General features: G+C 40.2%; 1 protein-coding gene across 2 annotated transcripts in view; it reads left to right on the plus strand.

The window, feature by feature from the left end:
- Nucleotides 1-25635, plus strand: part of Slc39a9 (solute carrier family 39 member 9) — a 54987-nt gene extending 29352 nt beyond the window's left edge. For both annotated transcript variants that reach the window (XM_010645362.3, XM_010645361.3), the window contains exons 3-7: nt 9680-9877; nt 18558-18626; nt 19594-19679; nt 20194-20328; nt 22673-25635. In XM_010645362.3, the coding sequence (XP_010643664.1) occupies nt 9829-9877; nt 18558-18626; nt 19594-19679; nt 20194-20328; nt 22673-22903 (570 nt within the window). In that variant the 5' untranslated portion in view covers nt 9680-9828 and the 3' untranslated portion in view covers nt 22904-25635. The remainder of the gene's footprint in view (nt 1-9679; nt 9878-18557; nt 18627-19593; nt 19680-20193; nt 20329-22672) is intronic.
- Nucleotides 25636-26963: the final 1328 nt, after the last annotated feature.

The raw sequence follows: 26963 nt of genomic DNA on the forward strand, positions 1-26963 counted from the left end.
ACTTTTTTTTTTTTTTTTTTTTGAGACAGGGTCTCACTATGTAGTTGAGACTGACCTGGAACTCACTGTGTAGTCCAGGCTGGTCTCGAATTCACAGTGATCCTTCTGCCTCAGCCTCCTGAGTGCTGGGATTACAGGCATGTGCCACCACGCCCAGCTTTTAATTAATTAATTAATTTATTTATTTTTATTTTTTTCCTGGATACTATTTTGTAGATGAAGAAATCAAGCCAACAAAGACATTGAGTGACTTGCCAAGATTCTTATTCAGTGTCAGGACAAGGATTTGAGCATAGCAGCCTTACTCCTAAGCCTCCACTCAAAGATACTCTGCTCAGTGGTATTCAGCATAAGAAATTTAAAATCAGCAGTAAAGTGTTTGTCTGCTAAAGAGGTCCAAGTTTTATAACAGAAACAATAATATTTTGATCAGAAATTCCTTAACATCCCTTTATAATGTGTCAGCTTTATACTTTTCACTTTAATCAGCGTTTCTCTTTTACATTAGAAATAGAATGTATCAATGAAATAAGAGCTACACTGACCTATTACAGAAAATGCAGCCTGGCATGGTGGTGCAGGCCTGTAATCCCAGCCATTGGGAGGCTGAGACAAGAGGATCTCTGTGAGTTTGAGACAAGCCTGGGCTACATAGTGAGTTCCAGATCAGTCTCAACTACATAGTGAGATCCTCTCTTCAAAAAAACAAAACAAAAAAAAATGCACTGCTTGTCTTTGCTGGGAAAAAATATGTATAATAGAGCTATAAAAGTTATAAGCTCTGAATAATTAGCAGCAGCCAAAAATATAAATCAAAAGTGGGGCTACCTGAAAAAGAAGAAGACATAAAAGCTAGTTTACCTGTAGGTTTGAGTCAAAGAATACTGTGCTTCACCTTTTGTGTTAATCTGAAGCAGATGCTCCAATAAATCTTTTGAAAGAGCAAATGGCTTCTCTTACATCTAATTTAGTATATTTGTTGGTGATGTAGGAGGGCTGCAGGCCATACTGTTGGAACTTACTGGAGGAATTCATGTATAAATACCTAGGGAAAGGATTGAGCCTGTAATGATTTGCTGAACACTCAGTTGGTGGCATACATGCTTGATGTGCTCTACCCATTGATAAGCATTGGTTTGCATACTTTGTTAGGGAATTGATCATGTTAAAGTATGCTATGACACTGCCTCACAGGCTGCATTCTCCTGGTACATCTTGGCTCCTAAAATGACCTCATGCCCTTATCTCTGGTTTCCCTCCCCACCAAGGACACAGAGGTCCAGGAAAGTTGAAACCTGTGTCTGCAGGACTGGGCCCATAAAAACAATCTGGCCTGAGATAGGTTAAAAGTAACTCACTCCTCATAAATAAGCAATAGCCCACCCCAAAACTGATAAAAGGACCTTCCTTTCTTTGTTCTCTCTCTCCTTCTGCTTCTTCTTCCTCCTCTCTTCCTCTCTCTCTCTCTCTCTCTCTCTCTCTCTCTGCCTTCCTGCCTCCTGCTCACCTCCCTACAATAAAGATCTCCTGCCGGACCTCTCGGTGCGTGAGTGGCCTAATTGGGAAGGGGCACCTGAAAGGGCACGTGAACCCCCTTTCATTGGTGTCAGAAGTGGGATCTGGGATTGCCAGGTCCACGGGCTAAACGCCTGGGGCCCGAAACCTAGATTCCAGGGCGCCCCTATTCGACCTCCGCCCGACGTCCACGACCATTCTCCTCGTCGCCATCTTTGCAGCCATCACTGACCTACTGATCTTCCGACCCACACCTTTTTGGGTAACTTCCCCTTTCTGAGAAGTCTTCAGGGTAACGGGGACCCCAGACTCCAGACCACCCACAAGGACCATGTCCGGGACAAGGCCGGGGCCCAGGTCCTCTGTCCCTCAGTTTTGGCAAACCGGGTTTGCCTCCGTTGAGTCCGGGACTCAACTGAACTAAGTCCAGGACTTAGTTCACATAAATTCCTATCTTGCGTAAGGGACGCCTTCGCGGGAGACTGAATTTCAGCTTTCTAGACCGGGTCTAGAAAAAGAGGAGTTTTATCAGAACTCTTGGAGACGTCTGGTCTTCTGATAACCTCCTGTCCTGGTGGTCATGGGCTCTGGTTCCTCTATACCCACCGACTCTCCTTTGGGATGCTTACTCAGGAATTTGGAGGGTCTTGATTTAAAACCCAAACGGCTAATTTGCTTGTCTACTCAAATTTGGCCCCAATATAAATTAGGCAATCAAAATGTCTGGCCGCCTAACGGCTCCTTTGCATCGGGTCTAATTAGAGACCTTTACAACTTATGTGAGCGACAAGGAAAATGGTCGGAGATCCCACATGTCCAAGGCTTTTCCTATCTGGCTAATCAGCCCTCTGTCTGTTCCGCAGCCAAAACTGCTCCAATACTTCTGCTGACCCAAGGTTTTTCCACCACCAACCGCCCTTCTAATTCCCCCACTCAACCAGACCCGGCAGATGATCCTCCCCCATACCGGACGGCAAAAAACCCACTCACCCCTCCTCCTACACCATCCGACTCCTCCCCTCCTCCAGAATCTCCTACCCCTCCCATTTCTTCTGACTCACCGACCACCCCACCCTATACTCCACCTCTCACCCGCTCCAAGACACACAAGGGCCACACGATGGCACCCCTGTGCAAAGTAGCCGGAGCCGAAGGAATTGTCCGCATTCATACTCCTTTTCCTATGTCTGAACTAGCTCTCATTCAGGCCAGGCTTGGTTCTTTTACAGCCGATCCAACAACCTTTATAAAGCAATTTCAAATTTTGACTCAGTCTTATCAACTAACTTACCATGATCTTTTTGTAGTTTTAACCAATGCCTTAACTCCTGAGGAAAATAGAAGAGTGTTGGATCAGGCTCGTACACATGCAGACCAAGAACATTTAACCAACAATCACCACCCGGCAGGTGCTGCTGCAGTCCCTGATCAGGACCCAGAATGGGACTACAACACAGAGGTGGGAATTGAAGCTCGAAACAGGTACATTAATTGTCTCCTTCATGGGCTCCGCAGAGCCTCCATGAAGTCCATTAATTATGAAAAGCTTAATGAGATCATACAGGATAAAAATGAAAATCCATCCGCCTTTTTACAAAGGCTGACTGATGGCCTCCATCAACATACCAAACTAGACCCTGAATCTGTGGATGGCCAGAGATTAATTATGATGCATTTCTTTTCTCAGAGCTACCCTGACATTAGACTTAAACTAAAAAAGCTTGACCAAGGGCCCTTGACCCCTCCTGGCTACAGCATTCAAGGCCTACCATGGCCGAGATGACCTTAAAGCTACAAAAAAATATCAATTATTAGCACAGGCTCTTAATTCGACCAGTGCACCTGCGCTACAGGGAAGAAAAACCCTACAAAAGGGCTCCCAACCACCAGGCCCCTGTTACAGGTGTAATCAGGAAGGCCACTGGGCAAAGGACTGTTCTAATCCCAAGGTGCCAACTAAGCCCTGTCCCAAATGTCACCAGAGGGGACATTGGGGTATAGACTGTCCCTTGGCGTCCAACCGTCGTTCGATCGTCAGCCCCACAGCTCCCCAACCTGCGGACCTGATAGGTCTAGCGACAACTGAGGGACTATGAAGAGGCCCTGGCACACCTGGCCCAACGCGGATCACCGCCCAGGAGCCCAGGGTAACCTTAACTGTGGCAGGTAGGACCATTTCTTATTGGATACTGGTGCCAGCTTCTCTGCATTACGAGAATACTGGGGACCTACCTCCCTTTCTCAGACTTCTGTTGTTGGGGTAGAAGGCCAATTACAGCGCCCTCTCCAGACTCCCTTACTGTCATGCACAATTGGCAATTTTCCATTTCTTCATTCATTCCTAGTTCTCCCATCTTGCCCGGTCCCTTTATTAGGCCGCGATATTTTATCTCAAATTGGAACATCCATTCATTTTTCTATGCCGAGCCCTTCCAACACTCCGACAGCTTCCTTCTGCCTGGTACTATCTCAAGCCCTCCAGTCCTCATCTTCCCAATCCAATTGGCCAATTAGAGCCTCTCGTTAATCCTCAAGTGTGGGATATTCACTCTCCCTCAATAGCCAAATGTTCCCATCAGAATTCCTTAAAAATCCCTCACAATTCCCTAGTTTGACACAATACCCCCTCCCTCGCTGTAGCCTAGAAGGGTTAACTCCCATAATACGTGATCTTTTACAGAAGGGATTACTGAGACATACTAACTCTCCCTTTAACACTCCCATTTTAGCAGTAAAAAAACCCAATGGAACATATTGATTAGTTCAGGATCTCAGAATTACTAATTCAGCTGTTACTCCCATACACCCAATTGTGCCAAACCCTTATACCCTCCTGTCCTACATCCGACCTGATGCCACTTATTTTTCTGTTCTAGACCTCAAGGATACATTCTTTTCTATCCCTTTACACAAAGATTCTCAAGACATTTTCACATTTACCTGGACTGATCTCTTACACTTAAAGAGGCCTCCCGATAAATAAACAAGGCCGTTTAGCTTTACTGTACTAGAGGGTACAAATGGGAAAGCATGGTTGAACTCAGAGAGAATAAAACAGGACTTACACTCAAATTTGAAAGAATTAAAATAAGAAAATTTCTAATAGATTAAAATCAGGTAAGAAAACAAACAAACAAACAAAAAAACACTACAAGCCAGAAAAACTGTAATTGTGTTTTACCAGACATCAAAAGATTTTTATAAGAAAAATCAAATTAGAAATTTTATCTATTTGTTAAATGTATCCTTGTTTCAATTTGAATTAAATTTAATTGGTGGGCTTTAAACATTTCTTGTACATTACAAATTCTTGAATTGTGATTATAAGGTTAACTTGCTTTTTTCTATACTTTGTTGATAAAAACTCAAGGTTAATACTTTTCTATTGGCAGCCAGTCAAATTTAAGATATAACAATCTGAAAACAGAAAAAGGATGCTTTAAGCTGAAGTTTATTATAGAAGGTTTATAGTAAGTGAGACGGCAGAGGAAAAATATTAAGAAAGCTATGGGTAAAAGAGATATACTTTTGATATGAAAGGATTTTGTATATATGTCTTGTTAGAAAGATATAAAGAAAGAGATACAAGACCAGAAGGCTTAAGTATGTAGAAAAGGTATGTGGAAATGATTTTACAGGAAAATATGTATGTTTGCTTGTTGGTTTCAAGTTTGTTACAGAAGGTTTACTTTTATAATAACAGCTTTCATTCCTTTTGATTCTAATTCTATGAGATCTGTTAATTGACCTGCAAAGATTTTGACTAGTCATAACTAAAAGATTTTATAATTCAATTGGCCAAAACCATCTGGATACACTCTAATTTAAATTGTCTTATATCTTTGTCTGTCTAAATGTTATCTGGTTTTACTTTTTCTAGAGGGCCTGAGGCCTTCCCTATAAAAACAGAGGGCTTCAGAAGTATACAAGATTTTATTAAAAATTCCAAGGTTTGGTCTGCCTCTCTCCATAGACAATGACAATGGGCCAACATTTATAACAGGTTATATAAGATCTAGCTAAACTGTTATACTGCTTATTGACCTCAGAGTTCTTGTAAGTTTAAAAAATGATAAATTATACCCTTAAGGTAAATATTGTCAAGTAACACCAGGTTATGAGTTGATCAGCTCCCTTTGACCTTCTTTTAAATAAAAGATACCTCAAGTCATACTGGGTTCTCCCCATATGAAATCTTGTTTGGAAGGCCACCCTATATCTTGAGAGACTTTATATATGAAAAGGGCCATATATAAGACACTTATGGTTTCTCCCACAGCTGTCAAGTTAACTAAAGTTCAGCTACCACCACTCTAAAATAAAACAGGTCTATCCAGAAAACTTCATAGACTTTGACTCCAGGAGACAATGCACTCAAAGCCCTGCTCTAAATTTAAGTATTGCCCAGGATCCTTCACCATCATCCAGTCCTGAGTCCGATAAGCCAACCTAACTGTTTACCCTTTCATCCTCTCACAGGGTATTGTGACCCATTTCACACTACAACAGCCATTGATATCCTAAGTCTTCTTATATTAGTACTCCTGGGACTTGTCCTTGGGATAGGATTGGCCACAGTATCTCTTTCCAATTATAATTTTACTTCCAGGTGTTTACTCTCATTGACCTATTACCTCATAATCTCATTCTTTGCCATTCTTAATTACTGGAAACAATAATGGTTCCTCTCCTGCTCCTGTTTTCTCTCCCAAACCTTACCCAAGCCAATAAGCCACTGGTGTGTACCTTGACTCACTCCCAGCCTAACTCAGCCCTCCTTCAGACCCAGGTATGATCTCCTGAAATCACATTCCAGGCCACCTTATGCCAATTCTTTGACCAAATCATCAAATTCCTGCCCCTCTTCAGACTGGCCCACAGCTGATTTCTGCTGCCCTTTCCATATCTACCTATACAGTTGCCCCCTGTGTTCTCCATCTTATTCAGTCCCAGGTCAGTTGCCTCTCCACTCAAGTCTCCCGACAGATGGCTCACCAGCTGATACTTCAGGCCAGAGACCTAAGTGAGACCACCGTGTTACATGACAGCCAACCAACTAACCATAGCTCAGATCTTGGCTTAATTTAAACATTTTCTAAATGATCTTTTCTGGTTTCCTCCCCACCCTCCTCCTATTACCTGCATAGCTGACTGGATCACTAATACACAGCTCCAAAAAACTTTATCAGATTTCACCCTGTCTGAAGTCACAATGTTTACCTTTATACTTGTTCTTAATAACCCTCCAACCAGTCCACAGCCTCATACAAATTATCTTCTACTCTCCCGTCCCTCATTAACTGATTTGTGTGCTTGGACTTTTCTCAGGAAGCCCTACCAACAATTCCAATGATAATGCTGCTGCTGTCAACAATTCCATCTTCATAAAGGACATTTCAGCTGGCCAACCTCCATGCCTGCCCCTAGGTTGACTCATCGCCCCAATTCAGCAGGAAGTAGTTATAGAAGACAGACACTCTGCCCCTTTTCTGTCTGCCCATGGATATGTTGGCTGCCAATTGTCATCCAAAATCAAAGAGTGGGGAATGTTAGGGAATTGATCATGTTAAAGTATGCTGTGACGCCGCCTCACAGGCTGCATTCTCCTGGTACATCTTGGCTCCTAAAATGACCTCATGCCCTTATCTCTGGTTTCCCTCCCACTCAAGGCCACAGAGGTCCAGGAAAGTTGAAACCTGTGTCTGCAGGACTGGGCCCATAAAAGCAATCTGGCCTGAGATAGGTTAAAAGTAACTCACTCCTCACAAATAAGCAATAGCCCACCCCAAAACTGATAAAAGGACCTTCCTTTCTTTGTTCTCTCCTTCTGCTTCTTCCTCCTCTCTCGCTCTCTCTCTCTCTTCTCTCTCTCTCTCTCTCTCTCTCTCTCTCTCTCTCTCTCTCTCTCTCTCTCTCTCTCTCTCTCTCTCTCTCTTCCTGCCTCCTGCTCACCTCCCTACAATAAAGATCTCCTGCCGGACCTCTCGGTGCGTGAGTGGCCTAATTGGGAAGGGGCACCTGAAAGGGCACATGAACCCCCTTTCATACTTTGTAGCAGGGAGTGTGATGTAGGACATATCCGATGAATTATCAACCAGGGCCCTTAGTAAGGCAGACAGACACAAGAACCTAAGTGGTCTTACATGAGTGAGGCACTTACATTCAGAACTTAATATATTTTAGGTAAATAGCTGATATTTAAGATCTCAGTTTTTACTAGGTTGAGTTCTATGTCCTAAACCAGAAGGAAAGATAGTCATATTAATATTGAATATTTGGATCCCATTACTAAACTGTTTATGTACTTTGATAGTTTTTGTGTGATCATTATTCATTAAAGTTTTTATTCATTTTGGAGGGTTTTGTGTGCGTGCCTGTGTGTGCATGCACACAGATTCTAACAAAACCAGTAATGTCTACTGTTATCTATAACCCAATAACCATTGCATGTCTTTATATAAAGTTAAATTACACTTAATGATAAGTACTCAGATCTTTTATCAAAAGCCTCAAAATAGCCTATTTATTTTAAGCAATTTTTATTATGTGTTGCTGTTTTTCTTACCATTATTTTGCATCAAAATAAACGTTAATTCCTTCAAAATTGTAACTTAAGGAAATTGTATACTTCTATCACTGATTGTGCAAAAAATGTTGGAACTCTGTTTAATTTACCTCCAAAGTATTCAGCATATTTTGATGAATATCATCAGTTTTGGCAGAATCCCCCTGAAAATAGTTTCAGTTTGGGGAAATAAATTACTGAGTGCCATTCTGCTTAGTAAATTAGGTGGTAAATTTGTCTAATACTGTTTTAGATCAAAAGCCAGTGATGCTACAGAACAAGAAGATCGTGCATGTTCTTATTTTTATTTTTTAAAAAATTTTTTTGGTACTGGAGATTGAACTCGGGACCTTGCGCTTATGAGGCAGGCGACTGCACCACTGAGCTAATCCCCAGCCCGAACGTACATGTTCTTAAGGTTCATAAACTTGACTCAGAAGGTAGTAACAAAAATGGAGTTCTGAGATTTGAATAAAGTATTATTGGAGTGAGGTACGGGATGATTTACTTTTAATTTTTTATTAGCACAGGGTTGCAGTACTTAATGGTTACATTTACCGGGGGAAATAGGCGCATGTACATAGCCTGATTTTTAAAATCTCTCTTCCCCTTCTTTCCATCTGTAGATTCCCTTTCCATTCCCATTTGCAAAAGATCTAAGATATGGGAAGATTTATACCCATTTCAATTTCTAAATTCTGGTATAGTTATATATCATAAAGTAAAATATTAACTGTCCTTTAGAAATTATTGTAATTAGCCTTGATATTTAGTTTCAGAGTTATAGGCACCCTAGAAGTGATTGTCTTTGAATTTTTATACAGCTGTTCACAAATAGTATGACTAACACCCTTTAATAAGACATTAACCCACGGTGGTTTTTTTTTTTACAACCCATGGTCTTAGTGAAACTTAGAGCATAACCTTTCATCTAATTTAGCAAATACCCATTACCTAATAAAACTAGATTTTACTTAAAGAGACTCGTGCATAATTTCCCTAAAACATGACTAAATATTATATTTTATTTCCTAACAACCTAAAACTGAATTTCGACTGAAGGATGTGCCTCCTAAACTAGTTTATCCTATGGTTTCATATTAATGGCTCCCCACTGATATTAAAATTTTATATTCAATTTGTTCTTTATTTGCAATTTGATATCACTTGTAAGTATATAAAACTGGATGAATTTGATTGTACTTATTTTTACTGTTCTTTGTTCACATCTTTTCATCAGAGTAAAACTTAAGGTAGCTTCTGAGGAGATTGGCATGAGTTTCTCAGACAAATAGGAAGATACGGGAATGGTGTTCCTTTGAGAATGTGACTGCTTTCTTGCATGGTGATTTGTTTCCACTTCCCGGGTTTTGAGAATGATAGGCAGTCAGAAGTTCTACATGCCAAAAGCAGAAGATACTTTTCTGGCATGAACTTTAAGTTGAAGGAGTTTATGATTGGCTGGATTACAATATAAAAAGTGGTTGTCTTTAAAGTAAGTAGGGCTTAAACTACAAAAGAATGGAAGCTTCTGTATGAAAATGTTTTTAAGGAAATTTAAGGAAAAACATTGTCTCGTTGTCATTTATTTTGCTGTAGGAAAACACCACCAAGCCAGTGAAACACAGAATGTGATTGCATCAGACAAAGCAGCAGAAGTATCGATTGTCCACGAACGTGAGCACGGCCATGACCACACACAGCTGCATGCCTACATCGGTGTGTCCCTTGTGCTCGGCTTTGTTTTCATGTTACTGGTGGACCAGATTGGCAGCTCCCACGTGCATTCTACTGACGGTGAGTACTTCCCAGGGCTTCATAGCAGTGCAGTAAGTTTGCTTATTTGGAAATGTACAAGTAATTGAACGATTCAAGCTGTCAATGTCCTTTTTTAAAGGCTACAACTCTTTCAGGTGCTGGGGAGCATTTTATTCAGTTGGTGGAGCTAGTGAGCTGTGGTATGACACAAGGAAGTGTTTACTGACATAACTCTTCTCAGAGCTGTTACCTTCGTTACTCATTCGATTGAGAGTTCTTAGTCTGTTCTATGCTGTGTAGTGCTTAGGCATCCTGAAGCCCGTGGACCTTTTATTAGGATATTGTTTTTATAAAATACATTTTATAATATGTATTTTATCATATGCATAAAGCATGATATATAGGATTACAGCGAAAACCAGTTATGTCAAGAGAGTTGCCACAATATTAGAACTAGTTTTTAATATAGTAATGATATCTTTTTATCAGTACATTAAATAATAAGATAATACATATAAATCCTAAGCAGATCAGAGTTGAATTTTGTATTTTAGGACATCAATATGATAGCTGTTGTTTCTTAAGAACATTAAATTATAGTGTGACCTTGTACACCTAGAATGTGCGGCAAGTTGAGCTTCCAGTTGATTGTGAGATTTTGCTTTGATGGTTACTATTGTCGGAAATCCTGTTTCACAAAGGTATTTTCTTACAATTTTACTTAAACACATTCTTATCAAGGAAAGATAAGCTTCTCTCAAGGACAACTAAAATTCGCCATGACTTTTCAAATTTAAAATAACTACTCAGTAACTTTTTTGTGTTAAGATTAATGACTTCATCTTTGGCCAAGTCAGCTTCTCTGATATGTCTTATATTAAATAAAGAGATTCTGATGCATAATTCAGCTTTGAAGCCTTGGTGAAGGAAATAAATTTGAGAATTGTTGTAGGGATTTATAGATATCTCTCTTTTTTGAGGAGGTGGGTGGTTGAGATAGTGTTTTACTATGTAGTTTAGGCTGTCCTTGAACTCATTATGTAATCCAGGCAAACTTGCAGCAATCTTCCTGCCTCAGCCTCCCACATGCTGGGATAAATAGCGCTTTTCATGTACATTGACAAAAAATTTTGCAGGCAGTAAATACTAGAAAGCAACATAGATATCTTGGTCCTCATTGGGAGATCTTATGCCTTCCACATGGGCTGGCAGAATGACTGTTAGGTAAGAGTTACTTGGTAGTTGCCCAGCTGTCACCTGGGCATTTGCAGGCAGGACACAGTAACCGTGCAGTGGGGCAGCAAGTCCAAGTTCTTAATTTACAGCAGTGATGAGTGAAAGTAATCCTCTAAAAGTATCTACCACTGTAAAGTAGTATCAAATTATCTGATTTCTATTGGCAATAAGTGTTCTAATATTACTTTTGGTTTATTGTTTTCTTAGTTAATGAAAATGCTAAATTTTAGTTATGGCTTAGTAAAAATAGCTCAGAAAAAAGCTTAGAACTTCATTGACATTCCCTGGATTCTACTCAGGTTATCTTTGGACCCAGAGTTAAGAATAGTTGGTTTACAAAAAAGTCTGGAAAAGCAGGTAAAAGATATGAACAGATTATTTAACAGTAAAATATAAAGACGGCCCTTAGTCATATGAAAAGATTTTCAGTATTTACTTAAAATAAAAGGAATGTATATCAAAATTACATTGAGATACCATTTCCCACTCCTCAGGCAGATATTCACAGATTTGACAGTACGCTCAGCTGGTAAAACTGTGGTAAAGCACTCTCATGTGCGGAGGGAAATGCAAAAGGGTGTAGCTCCTGTGGAGAGAATTTGGTAGTATCTAGCAAAATTGCCTATGTTTACTGTTAAGCTCCAAAATCCCAATTCTAGTTTACTCTGATAATACTCTTTCAGTTGGAAAATACATACACACAAGATTATTAAATGCTGCATTACTTAGTATTGTAAGATAACAGAAACTACTTAAATGTCTAGTCATGGAGATCATTTGAATGAACTACGGCATATACAAGTAATGGAGTGAGTACTATGTAGCTGTAAAAGATAAAATAAGAGACCCAGATATCTGTAAATGGATAGGAAGAGATTTCCAGAGAATTTTTTTAATGAAAAGGGGGGAAATAAAATGTCTTGGTCTCCTAGCATATATTGTTTTGTATTAGAAAGAAGGAGAAAAAGAAAACATACATATGTTTGCATGTCTTTACAAAAATGAAACACAGAAAGGATAGAAAAGAAAGATATTAGTTACCTCTGCAGTGTGAGGTAAAGGGTATGAGAGAGCAGAGGGGTTGTAGGAGGGTGTAACACCTTCCTGAGTGTGCTTTTTTGGTATAGTTTTTGGCTTTTGAACTATTAATAGTCAACGAAACCAGGTGGAATGTATTTCAATAAATAACACAATTGCATGATTTTTTTGAAAAACGAATTCAGGTAACTGATGGCTATAATATTTGACTGTAAACTGGTACCCTTGAAGAGTTGGGAGAGAACCATAAACAAATTCTGAACTCCTTCTGACAGGTTTTGCTTTCTGTAGTGGTATTGGCAAACTAATTCTAAAATTATTCTAGATTCATCATAGGATTGTGCAAATGAGTAAATTGTTAATACTGCTTTTTTTTTTCTGGTACGGGGGATCGAACTTGAGACCTTGTGCTTGTGAGGCAGATGGCAGAATCACTGAGCTAAATCCCTGCACCAGAAAATTGTTAATATTGGTGGAGCCAGAGTACTCTGTGTTGAAGAAGGAATGCACAAATGTGGAATGGAGGAAATCGAGAAAGAACTCCTTTAGGATGGATTGGAGTTAGAGGTGTTAGATTCATGAGTTCTGAAATGTGTGTATGTATCTCTTTGTTTGTAAGCAGGATCTAGAAGTAAGACCCTCAGTAGCATGAGCGTATCAGTGCTCTTCAGAGAAATGGCTGACTCCAGGATGGGTCAGGGTAGGTACAAGTGAGCTTGAAATATTTGTGCTCATTTTAAAAAGGGGGTCTGAGGAACATATCACAAAACATAGGAATCAGCTTAAAGAGGCTTATGCTGGCCAAATACGGGACAAATTGAGCACCAAAATAAGGATAAGCCACTGAGGAAATAGGAATCCATGAGCCCATCCACATGGTAGATAGGTAAATGGATAGATGATAAGAGGAGGAGATAAGAGGGCACTTGCTTATAGTAGGACGCTGAGTGCCAATTGGTTAAAGTATAAAGGATGCTGGGGTTGGGAAAATCAACATTTTTGTACTCTCATAGCAAAGATTGGCTCAAGCAAGAATCATCAGTGAAAGGTAAATCTAAGGAATAAATTTTGATTTACTTATTAGTTGCAAGGGAAAGATACATAAATGAAGAAATCAACTAGATTTTTACTAGATGATCAGATTAATGGCCCTAGTTTTCTACTTTTGATTAACTATAAATTCTAGACAAAATTTTTAAAACTACAACCTAATGACATTGGAGTGTAACCCAAAGCAGGTAAATTCTGGAAGAGTCAATACTTGGAACAGGGTAAATTTCTTAGTTTTACTACTTTTAGCAGATAGTACCCTGTGAAGCATCTAAAATTCTGATAGAAAATTCAGTATTTCTGGCCTAAAGACCTAGACGATAGAATTCAGAACAGCTGTCACAGCATTGAAAAGAAGGTAGAACCCTAGAAGGCGAGAACAGCTACTGGGAAAACAGAGTTTGAAATTAAAATGAAACAGACTCTTTAGAGGAGTAGAACAGAATCCAAAGAACCCATGAGATAATATTCAGTGTGATCACAGTTATTCAGTATCATCACAGTTACTTCCACCAGCGAGCATTTGTACATTCTGTACCTTTACAGGTGATATCCCAAGAAGCTTCACCCGTGTAGTATTCCTTCAAGAGCGTGCAGTAAAGGGACACGTCAGACAAACCTGAAAGGAAGGATCATTTACTAAAATAACAGAAAGGCACAAGAATGGGAATATTTTCTTCAAAAATGCCAATGTCAACTAAATGCAATATGTAATCCTAAACTAGATCCTTCTTGGAAACAAAAAAGTTAGGCAACTGACTGTTAAAATAGGCAAAATATTACTTTTAAATTTACTGGTCTAACTATATTTTGATTATATAAGGCAATATCCTTTCTCATTGTGGACCAGGGATTTAGCTCAGTGGTGCTGCACCTGCGTAGCAAGCCTAAGGTCGTCATTTCAATCCCTGGTACCAAAAAATAGAAAAAGAATGTATTGTAATATCTGGGAATAAAGCGTTATGATATGTACAACTTCCAAATGGTATAGAAAAAGGTATATAAAGAGCATGATATAAGTTATGAAGCAAATGGGATAAAATGTTAGTACGTCAGGCAGAGAAAAGATGTATGAATATTTTTAAATTGTTCTTACAGCTCTTTTGAAGGTTTGAAATGGTTTCCAAGTAAGGGTTTAAAAAATAACAAGGCTAGGGGTGTGGCTTCGTCTTTAATCTCCAACAATGACAACAAAAAAAGTCAGGTGCTAAGCATAAATGAAACAAAACAAGGGCTGGGGATTTGGCTTAGTGGTTCACCACCTGCCTTGCAAGTGCAAGGGTTGGAGTTTGATCCCCACTACAAAACAAAACAAAACAGCCTTGGTCTAGTTTTTAACCTTACATTTATTACTCCTTTTAAAGTATTTTTTCCATAGACATTTTAGAAATAAAGAAGACTGATTGTGGAAAATTGATTTAGGAGTAAATGGCTTTATTTAAACCCCCCATGTGCTTTATTTCAAATAGTAAATGAGAAGCACCTTCTGCTGGATGATATCTGACTCTGGCTACATTACATAATTGCCACAGTGGCATCTATGACATTCTTCTTGTTCTTCCTACCAGTTTTAATTTAAACTTCACAAGCCCAAGAAGATGAGGCAAATGTGGGCTCGGAAGTTACAGTCCTGCTAAGCTGCTCTCTGGCGGCAGCTCTTACCAGGAAGGCAGGTGGCATCTGTAAGAACCTCAATGTAAAGTCACTTGGTCAACACTGTGACATAAAGAAGATGGAAGTTCACTGTGTTCGTGCTGGCAGCTTCTTGGCTATTAGCACGGTTGTGCTGGCACCCAGGCGGGGGTGGGGAAGAAGTATCTGTGTGCCTTGGAGGAAAAAAAGGACAGTCCTCTACACCATGGAGGTCCAGTGGCCCAGTCTGGCTACTCACATGGTGTGGCTCTGATCTCTACAAGACCATGTGGTTCCTGCCAAGCTGAGGGCACCTTCAAAGTGGTAGTGATACTTGAAGTCCTGGTTGAGGCCTTTGGACAGACTGGAACCCAAGTGGCGAAGATGATGGCAGGGATACTGCAGAATTAGGGCGACCATGGGCCCACTGAAGAGCGGGTCTGTTGGACAGTAACTTCAGGGAACTGTGACATGGCTACTGGGAAACTTCAGGACACCTAGCCGAGGTCTAAATAAAGTTAGCCAGAGTTATTTGGGACCAAAATAATTTTAAAAAAATTTAAATATACTGTGTAGGCCCAATAGTGCCCTGTAATTTTATACATAGAATTAAATGTAGCATGGACAGTGAACAGTTACAACCGGCCTGACATAACAACAATTTGGGTTAATTAGGTTAATGGAAAATTCACCTGCCTCTTGTAATCTATAGAGTGTACCCAGTTAAACATCCAGATCTCAGCTACATTGATTTATAGCCAACTTGAGTTACGACCAGGCCTCTGTAATCAGTCAAGCTCACTGAATATCTTTATTCTTCTATCTCTAGATCACTGTTTTCGCCAGCTTTCATGTGTCCAATGACATGGTTTTACATATTCCCTGAAGAGTTTTATGTGTTATTAAATATTAGTAGCCAGGCATGATGGCACATGCCTGTAATCCCAGAACTTTGGGCAACTTAATGAGGCACTCTTTTTTTTGAGACAGGGTCTCATGTGTACTTCACGCTGGCTTTGAACTCACTATGAAGCCCACACTGGCCTCAAACTTGCAGTGATCTTCCTGCCTCAGCCTCCTAAGTGCTGGGATTACAGGCGTGAGCCACCACACCTGGCAGTGAGGCATTGTCTTCAAATTACAATATTAAAAAAAGAAAAGAAGGCTGGATTGTAGCTTAGTGTGAAGGCCCTGGATTGAATCTCCAATACTTAGGGAAAAAAGTAAAATGTATTTATTAAATTTATGCTAAAGTAATCTTTTCCTATAGATTTATAAAAACTTTTAATTTTAAGGCCTCTAATTTTTATCTAAGATGCTGCTTATAACTATACCATATGGCTATGTTATGTATAAAGGCCCAAGCAAGGTTGTCACGTAGAGTAATTGTCTCTTCTTCTCTTATTGACTGTTGAAATAGTTGTTATCTTGGAGTGATCAGTGGCCCTAGCTTTCATTCCTTGCAGTGTTTGTAAAGGATGACAAAATGTATTACTGAAAGTGACATGTTACTTTACTCATACACTTCTTCCAGATAAATCCCTCTTTCTGTCTGCTAGGCTCAACATTAAAGCTCTTGACATGTATTTGACAATGTTCACCTGTCATTTCACCTGGCAGTTTGATGTCCCTATCTTTCAATGATACATTGTTTAGACATTATTTCCTTGATTGTATGTTTCCTCTAATTCTAGTAACATCTTTATGTGACACAGATGAAAACTTTTTTCCATCTTCCAGTAAAAACTTACTAACCTACTGTGGGGTACTGTGCCATATTCTGTGAGATGCACTAAAAAAGAAGGAAAGTAATAGAAAGTGTCTCCTTTATCAGTTACAGTCAATGTGGTGGCGTAAGACGTTTAAGTGAAAATGGCTTTCTGTGTCACTGTGGGATACAGAAGAACCTCCGAAATAGCGTGTGAATCCAGGATGCCTAGACTCTTAGGTTGAGGCCAAGGAATAGTTGTTTTCGAGCTACAATTAATCCTTTATCCTTTTGTTTTGTTTTGTTTTGTATTTTATTTCTTGAGACAGGGTCTCACTTGTGTAGTTCAGGCTGGCCTCAAATTCATGACGATCTTCCTGCCTCAGTATTCTGAGTGCTGAGATTACAGGTGTGTGTCACCACATCTGGCTTTTTAAAAATCTTTTCTTGATGAAAGTGATCTTAAAATTAGACTTCGAACAATGTCTAGATTTTGGGTTAGCAAACTAAAAGATTTAGTGTATGTCAAAAGTTAAGGGTGGGCTGGGGCTTTAGCTCAGTGGTTCTGCTTCCTGCCTTGTAAGCGCAAGGATCCAAGTTTGATCCCTGGTACCAAAAAAAAAAGAGTTAAGGGTAAGGAGATTTAGTGGAGGAGGGATAAGAATGTTAGAGAGTGTTAAACTGATTTAACTCATCTGAATAGTGAGAAGTACTGTGGCACCAATTGCTTATGATAAGAGCCTACCTAGTACAACAGTTCAGACAGTTTGAAAAGCAGCAGATTTTTAACTAGTTAATGGACATAAGAGATTGGTGGTATTTTCAGAAGGTGACTCTACCATAACTGTGTGAGATGAATTCGATTAGGGGGAGATGAGAAGGGAAAACCAGTGGGAGCCTATCACAAATTTAGGTTTGAGTTAGGATGGTGACCGAGTAGAATAAAGAAAGGCATATGTGACAGACGTTAGAATGAAGACCAAGTTCTAGGAGGCTGGAGAAGATGAAAGAGTAAACAATGACAGTTATGAAGTGGGATTGAAATATGTGGTGATTATTTCAGTTTAAAAAATTTGTTACATTGCCATTCATCCCCTCAAAATAAGCGGTGGGAACACTGAACTAAATCCCTGGCCCCGTCTCATCTTTCCTGCCACTTTCTGGAGCAGTTCTGGAGATCCTATTTCATGAGTGTCTTTGTGATGTGTAATCAAAAATACAGTGACTGCTGCTGCCCAGTGCCATCTCATGGGAAGGCAGGCTCGTAAAAGCGTTAGCAACATACCCTCGTTCACCTTATTCCCTGGCCTTGTTTGACTTTTAAAAAGGCTCCTCTGCAAAGTCAAAATGACCACGAAAGGCAAACATTTGGAAACAATTCGGGACATTGAGGCAGCCAGAACAGTGCAACTAAAGATACTCATGAAATGGGACTTGCAGAGCTGCTTCTGAAAGTAGCCAGAATAATGGGAGAAATGTGTTCAAGCAAGGTAAGATGGGTGGCAATGTGTATTTTATTATAATTTCAATAAATAATCTAAATATTCACTATAGTTTTCAATCACACCTCATATGGGTCTGGGAAGAAGCAGAGACCATAGTAGAGCACTTGGCACTGGGTGTCGAGAGTTAAGGAGTGTGAAGAAGTGAGGCAGTTGGCAGTCACACATTTCAGGAGTTTGTTGATCAAGAGAAGCCTGAGTCAAAGGAAAAATCCCTTCTACCCAACTCTTCAGGATAGGAGAAACTCTTCAGTGTTTGAAGCAGAAAGAAAAAAGACAGCAGTGAGGGAAAAATCACGTCCTACTTTTAAGAGATTTCAAAAACTTCATCTAGCTAGGCATGGTGGCACATGCCTACAATCCCTGCACTTGGGAAGCTGAGGCAGGAGGATCACCATGAATTTGAGGCCAGCTTGGACTACATAGTGAGTTCAAGGCTAGCCTGATCTACAAGGCAAGACCCTGTCTCAAAACAACATTCAGAAACTTCATCTACCTCCACACATACTCAGTTTCTGTCTCACACGTGCTTTCTTTTTCATTCTTCCTGCAGATCCAGAAACAGCAAGGCCTAGCAGTTCCAAAATCACCACCACACTGGGTCTGGTGGTCCATGCTGCAGGTAGGGTTGGATTGCAGTGGGACCCCCTCCTGTCATTCAGGGAGGCGTAGTGTTTACTGAGACCATCCGTACTGAATGGTTTGATGGTTTGGGTTAGCCTTGGGGGAAGGGTGTTTAGTATCTGTGCCGGGTTTATGAGCTGAGAATGGTTTAATAAAGTTGTATTAAAACACAGCAACACCCACATGTTTATGTATTAATCTGTGGCTGCTTTTGCACAACAACTGACTGGTTTACAAGAGGCCAAATGACCCACAAAGCCCAAAGTATTTGCTGGGACCTGGCTGTTTAGTGGAAGTTTACTGACCTCTGCCCTAGGAGTTGTCTGGAAAAGATCCTTGGCACTTTGTACTGAATACCCCTGGTGCCCGATGTCTAATCACAGTCTCGGTGAGAAGAGGGAGGTGGAATGCAAAAATCTGATGGGGCAGACTTGAGAACCACAACCCAGACCTCGTAACAGAGGAGGGCATGTGAAAGGCACGTATTATCTAGATGTTTCTGGTATGACGTGCCTTCCTAATAAAATTCCCTTGCTTGGCCAGTACGCTCTGTAAGGGTAAATCAGAAGGGTCAAGATCTAGTGCCTATATCTGTAAGATGAAGAGATGCTTCCTTTGAAATTCTTTGGCATTTCTTTTGTTACAGTTTGATTATCTAATCAGTGGATTTTTGAGCTCCATGTTTTTTTTCATTAATAACAGCAAAAGTAAATAGCATGCTGAATACTCTGGGCCCAGTGCTAAGCTCTTTACATAATCTCCCATTTACTCCTCATGAAAGCCCTGAGAAATACATGCTTTATTGAACCCATTTTACAGATGTGAAGACTGAGGTTCAGAAAAGTTAAATAACCTTCTCAGAGTCACATCCACCTCTGCCAGAGTCTAAGGCACCCAGTCACCCCGCAGCCAGCACACTGCTATTGTTGTTTAAGCATTTTATGTTTCCTTGTTTCCAAATTTAGCTGATGGTGTTGCTTTGGGAGCAGCAGCTTCTACATCACAGACTAGTGTCCAGTTAATTGTGTTTGTGGCAATAATGCTCCATAAGGTAAGCAAGATTTAATAATGAATATAATCACGATTAAAATTTCTCTTGCTCTTTAATGTTTTTGTGGAATAGAAATTTTGTTTTCCCCATTCATTTTGGAGAATAATATAAATTGTTCATAGTTATTTTTTGCTAATGTTTTCTTAAACTCTTACTGAGAGTTTATTTTTTTGTGTTTTTATATATAAACTTAACTTCTCTAATTTCTATATTTTAACTTAACTTCTCTAATTTCTATATTTTAACTTCTCTAGATTTCTATATTTTTGTGGAATTTTGTTCATAAGCAGTTTTCTTTTCTTGACTGTTTCCTTTTCCTACCATGTAAGAAACATTCACTTAGGTAGAATGGATCCCTGCTTAGTGTAGAACATTCATTTCTAAAAGGCAGAGCTCAGATTTCATGCTGTGTCCGGGCTTTGGTATGAGACTTCATGGTAAATGCCATTACTTCTTGATGTAGAAGCAAGCCTCGCTTGTAGAGGGATAATAAGGGATAACTATTCATTTCCAGGCCCCGGCAGCTTTTGGGCTGGTTTCCTTCTTGATGCATGCTGGCCTGGAGCGGAATCGAATCAGAAAGCACTTGCTGGTCTTCGCACTAGCAGCACCAGTTATGTCCATGGTGACGTACTTAGGACTCAGTAAGGTACGTCTGACCCGCCCCAGCTTATCCAGATGTGTCCAGTTCCTTTGTGGCCTGCTGGCACTTACAGTCTCTTATGTCACATTTTTCAACTGAATTACTTTCCCAAACTAAAGGTCAAAAGCAGGAATAAAGGGGTCAGGGATTTAGCTCAGTGGTTCTGCTGCCTGTCTTGCAAACACAAGGTCCAGAGTTCAGTCCCTGGTACCAAAAAAAAAAAGGAGTAAAACCTGTACAGGGTAAACATCTTAATCCCAAGTTAGTCCTTTTGATATATTTAACATTCCCTTATCCATTTAATTTGAAAACTTTTCCCCATAAGGTCCAAGCATATTTGTAGAAATACACGATAGAACTTCAATATGCAAAATAATATATAACGTAACCGGTCACGCTTATGTTTTTGACAGTTAAGCAGTGAGTGTCGGGTAGGTGTGTAGAGCACGCTTGACAAGTCATGTGGCAGCCTTTAGCAGAGTAGGAGTGAGCACGTTGGCTGTGCTCAACTGTGATTCAGATTCCTGCACTTCCAGCTGTCGTCTCACCTAACAGTAGCTCTCTAGTTCTTTATCACCGAGCACAGCTTCAGACCTGAAGGGACATTTGTCAGTTGTCAGCTGAGGGCCAGTGCAATCTTCCTTTTCCAGCCTGGACCTTTCCATGCCTGTGAATTCCATTTGCCTGGGCTACAACTCCCAGTTTTACCTAAATGTCAGCTGTCAGGCTATCAGAGGAAAATTTTAAAACCAAACTGATGCAGGGCTAGTTCAGAGAAACTGCTTTCCCCTGTATCCTTCCTGAAGGCCACTCATTCATCATTATATACTACAGATATTCCTTGTTTAATGACATACCTGTTTAACCACTCTGTGGACTGACAACTGAGGCATGCTGTTCAGACCTGCAACTCACCGCTCAGTTCTTAAACCTACATTCAGACTTAAGACGCAGGACCGTGAGCCTTGCCTATGGTGGCCATTTCTACAGTATAGCACTGTCATTTCTGCTGACTGTACAGTGTAATGCTATAGTTTTATGTTCTGTTATACATTACAGTACTGTATGTAAGAGGTACACAAATACAAGCAAAGTCACCAAGTTGGAGTCTCCTCTGCCCATTTCTTTGTTCTGAATATTGTAATGTACTATGTACAAGTCTGCATTTAGCGACCAATTCATTTAATGACCTAGTTGTAGGAACAGGACTCAATAAAACTTGTACTAAAAGATACACAAGAGCTAAGTTCCTGTTAAGGCTTTGTATCTCTTGATTGCTAATAAATGAGTTGTTATAAACCCCTTTCTATTCACTAGAAGAGCTTGGTCTTCTTTCCATGAGCAATATGTAGTCTCTTTTAAAATATGACTTAATTGATCAGTACAAGTTTTTTAATTTTTGTATAGGAAGGTACTGATAATTCTTAGGCCTTTCATGCTGCATCTATGGCTGATGCTTAAGCTTTTAATTAATCATTTAGTCCATAGATGCACTTTTTTAAATAGAAAAGGCTGAAATTATTTGTCTGAAGATTAACACATGAGCCCTTTCTAAGCTCTGTGAGGGCAGCTTCTGCATCTTGATTACCACTGTATCTCAAGTATCTGGCCTAGAGCCTGGACATAGAGAATACTTATTAAATATTAGTAGAATAAATAAGTTAATATCTGAAATGTAATGTCTGCATTGTTATGCTGTTAGTTCTATCTCAAGAATAATATAGGCAAACCCTATTCAATTAGCACTTGAAGGTTTTTTTTTTTGAAAAGCAATTGTAGTGAATATTGTTGATAGTAGCTTATATTTCAAACCTGATAATTAAATTTCAAATATTTTGGCCACACACACAAAAAAAACAAATATTTGAGATAATCGATGTTAACTGGTTTGGTTTAATTATTCCACATTGTATTCATAAATTTTAATACCATTTTATACCCTATATCCTATTTAATTGTAAATTATCAATTTATAATAATTTTTAAAAAAACAATTATGTACATCATTGGTCTTAATTTTTTTCTTTTTTGAGACAGGGTCTCACTATGTAGTTGAGACTGACCTGGAACTCACTATGTAGCCCTGGGTGGTCTCGAACTCATAGTGATCCTCCTGCCTCAGCCTCCTGGGTGCTGGGATTACAGGCATACGCCACCACACCTGGAAGTCTTCTTAAATTCTTATTTGAAAGTGCCCTATAAATTACAAATGACATAGAATATTCTGACCTTAGGATAGTCCTAGTATCCCAGACCACACCAGATATTACTGCTGAGGGTTTTTTAACTGGGACTTCTTCTTAACCCCAAACTTTACTTAATTTTTTCTCTTCTTTCTTTTTATTAACAGAGCAGTAAAGAAGCCCTTTCAGAAGTCAACGCCACTGGAATGGCCATGCTTTTCTCTGCTGGGACATTTCTTTATGTTGCCACAGTACATGTCCTCCCTGAGGTGGGCGGAATGGGGCACAGCCACAAGCCCGACGGCACTGGAGCGAGAGGCTTCAGCCGCCTGGAGGTGGCAGCCTTGGTCCTGGGTTGCCTCATCCCACTCATCCTGTCAGTAGGACACCAGCATTAAATGTTCAGGTCCCAGCCTCAGCCCATGGCCGTTTGCCACCCAGTGAGAACAGCCGGCACCTGCCAGCCGCTCACCTCCTCAGTCTCTGTCTGGCCTTCCCCATCTCCACCTGTGTTGCTAGAGTTGGGAGGGAGGTGAGAGTCGATCCTGGAGTGATGGATAAGTAAGTGTGCAGTGGAGGAGCAGCATTGTGATTAGGTAGAGGCTTGTATTGTCTTTTAAAGGGTCCTTGGCGTATTGAGTTTTGATATTTCTCTTAACCCTATTCTCAGGGAAGATGGAACTTAGTTTTAAGGAAAAGTAGAGAGCTTCATACAATAAAATAGTCATTATGAAAACAGTGTCCTGTAAGTAGACTAAATTTCTTTCTTCTTAGAGGCTCTGCCACTTCACCCCTTGATTTTTAACATGGTTCTCACTGTGTAAGACTAGTATTTTAGCATCTGTGTCACATACTTTAATAAAAGATCACAGCACCCACTCTCAGATGCTGAAGGTGATTGCTGTTAATTTGCAATTACAGCACAGGAAAGAAGGGCTGGACACATTGAAAACGGACTAGTGCTCAAAGGAGATATCTATTGAAAGAGGACGTCTAGAGACTTAAATGCTTCCTTTGCACGTGCCTCTCTAAATGCAGCCTGCAGTCCCATCCTGGGGAGCGGGAGCAGCAGCGGGACCAGCTTCAGAAGAGGTGACTGCTCTTTTGGAGTATTCTCTTCTAGTTTCCTTTGCGAACTAACTGCCTCTAGCACATTCTTACAGAGGAACAAAGTTCTAGCAGATTTGGGCTGAGGCTTTCCTCCAGAACAGTCTGATCACAAAGTATCTTTGGAAATGAGGGAGGCTAAATTTTAAGTGAATTTGGATAGTTACTGACATCTCTGTAGTCACCCTTTTTTTTTCCACCTCAGTACCGGGGATCAAACTCAGGACCTTGTACTTGCTAGGCAGGTGCAGCACCACTGAGCTAAATCCCCGGCCCTGTAGTCACCTTTTAAAGAAGACTACCAAAGTCCTTTCTTTTTATTTTTTTAGTATTTCTTTTATCAGGTCAGCAGTCCCTCTGGCTAAGCACTTGTCTGGCACGGGAGCATTGTGCCTGCTCACATAAACACCTGTAGCATGAAGAAAGTCTAGCTGTGTCATAAATGAGAAGTGTCTGCCCAGTAGCCTAAAACTTCTCAAAATCATGTCCTTTATATATTTATCTTTCCCACGGTTTTCTCCTAACTTTTCCCTTTGGTCCCTCCTACAATTTGCTGCTCACTTCTGGTGGCAATGTTCATACTTGTGTAAGATGAATACTTCTGAGAACAACCACTTCTTGAACTGTGATGATGAAGATAATATTGTCTCTGTTCTTCACTGCCTTCAAAGAATTTACTTTTGTGTCAAATGCAGCTTTGTTAAGTCCTCAAAATATCACCTCCTCATGTTTGAATTGACATAATCATTAATATTCTGATAATTTAAACAATTGAGACAGCGAAAGTGTTTAACAAACTAAGGTAATTTTTCCATGTTTGCCAAAATCCATATAAATCCTGTTTTGTCAAATAAGTGTATAATACTGTATCCTTAATTTATTTTGATTTTCTATACCATTTCAAAGCACATTTTTTACATTAAGAAAGAACCACAACTGATTTCTTCAAGGGAGTGGATTTAGTTGTTTGTAAAATCGTGTTATATGACGCATAAACCAGCATGCCTGTAATTTCTTTTTTTCCTAGATTTGTCACTGTGCCAGCAGCTGTGGAATTAAACTTGCGTGCCCTCTGCTGGCTGCAGTGAAGAAAGTAGCATCAGTAGGACACAGTTTTTATAGTAGCTGGCAACCATTGCATGTAATGTTAAAATAGAGGGAAGGCCCAGTAGAGAAAGTCTGAGGGACTGTCCTGAACAGAAGGTAACACCTGACTCGTAGGAAGCTGCCAGTATCACCTTGTCCTTCGAAGTATGGTTGCCTAGATTCTCTCCAGAAACTTACTTTGTCAAAGGAAGATTTTTTTGTGTCTGGTTTGGTTTCGATAGAAGTAATTTCTATCATGTTGTGTGCAGTGATCAGAAATTTATTCTGTTGGCCAAAGCCTCTTTCAGCAGTGCCTTGCCATCTCACTTATAAGTTTGGCTGGAATATCTTGCTGGATAGGCCCTTGAATTCTGGCAAGGATTGAACCCTCGAGCTTCCAAATTTGCCTGCCCTTCTGGACCTCAGTATTCACCAACTCTCAGACGCCATGGACTTTCCCAGTCTTAAAGCTGCGGCCTCAGGAACTGCTTGTTCTACCCTGGTCAACAGGCAGATATAGCCATACAAATCTCATAGGGCTCATATGCGTCTTCAGGCAGCAGGGAACTGTGCAACATGGCAGGGGCCTCTGCTGAGAAAGAGCTCACTCACGTGCTGGGCATGGTCTCTGGAGAGGCCATCACAATGCTCACTGTAGCACCCCCCAGTTCCGTTTTTCTCCTGTTGAAAACTGCCTCCTTAGATGCGGATGCCTTAATGCTCTAACACGTTTGGAAACATTGATGATACTTAGGTTGCTGCCATGACTGCTGGAATTACTGGCTACCAAAGAGATGCAGTTGATGATGAAAAGCATGGCCCATCCTTCTTCACAACCAAAGTCAATGTTCATTGCAATTTGAGTCCTTTTCCTTGGTAGGGATAGACTTTCTTCAGATTCAGAGTGATCTCTGAAATGGCAAATGAAGTTGAAAAATACTACTGACCTATTTATTCCTCACCTGTTCTCCAGTGAGTTGCGTATCTGTTCTCATATCACCAAAGCAGGGATGTTTCAGGTTTCATTCAGTTTTCCTATGCATGCTGTTGCCAGATTTCTTTTTCTTTTTTCTTTTTTTTGGGGGTGGGGCAGAGGTTCTGTACTGGAATGCAAAGAGTTGAAATGGTACTACTTACATGGGCTGTGTTCTCTCTCCTGCCCTTTACTCCTTTATTTCCTAGTTCAAAACAGCCCAGTCAGTCCGCTCCAGTATTTTGAATCACTAGAGAAAAAAAGGAACTGACTGTTTTGAGGTGTCATTTCTTACAAAAAGGAGAAAATGTAATTGTGTTTTTTACCAGCCTACTTCTAAATGTCACTGCCTGGTTTTTCTCTCTTTCAAGGATTAGGACTAGGAGGACACACCAGCAAGAGTGTGTTAAGCCCCTGACACACATGGTAGCTAGGTATTGACACAGCAACTGAATGCCAACAGCACAAGCCCTAAAGACTGTGCCTGCCTCTTGGGCCCAGAGCCCTTTGGGAGCCTGAGAATCACAACCACTTCATCTTAAACTGCTGCAGTGCAAGGCAAGAACATAGTTGTTGAGCTTCTGTGCATCAGAAGTTTTCTGCTCGGAACAGAGCCTTCCATGTCACCCACAGAGCACAATTGGAGATGCTATGGTGTTAAAACCAATGATAAAATCTTCCTGTTCCTGAGACATCTTAATTCACCCCAGGAGACCTGAAGGAGATTTGTTGTTGTGGGAAAGGACTGGCCAACTACTTAGGAATTCTGTAGATAAGCTCACCTAATACAGCTGCTTAGCCCAAGGAGACCGGCTTTGATCTGTGTCAGGTGGTGTCTTCCCGCAGGCTGGGAATCTACATGGGGTCATAACCGCGGTTCCCCTGGTTTGGTGGCCTGAACAGTGATTTTAAATGTCCCCTTTTCTGGATCCTTTGTATACATGAAATCATTCCATGGCTGGCTGCCTTATAATTTTGTCTCTTTACACTTTAATTGTGAATGGTTTAAAAGAATTGCTGTTTTCTGATTTGTTTTATGATATTAAATTTTTATTAGTGCATACCTTATGTGAGTGGCTCATTACTTATCTATTGGCAGTGTTTCTGTTTGACAGCCAGAACTGACCCACATTTAAAAACCAGCAAAGTATTGAGAAGCTGTGAAGAGCGGTGGAAAGGTACTTACTATACACACATCCTGTAAGCAAGGGAGGAGGAAAGGGGAAAATTCGGGACTCTGTACCATCTGCTTTGAGACACAAATTCATTGACACTTTTTTGCTTTGCTGTTG

This window comes from Fukomys damarensis, unplaced genomic scaffold (assembly GCF_012274545.1).
Source record: "Fukomys damarensis isolate Sample0158 unplaced genomic scaffold, DMR_v1.0_HiC HiC_scaffold_21, whole genome shotgun sequence".
NCBI lineage: Eukaryota > Metazoa > Chordata > Mammalia > Rodentia > Bathyergidae > Fukomys > Fukomys damarensis.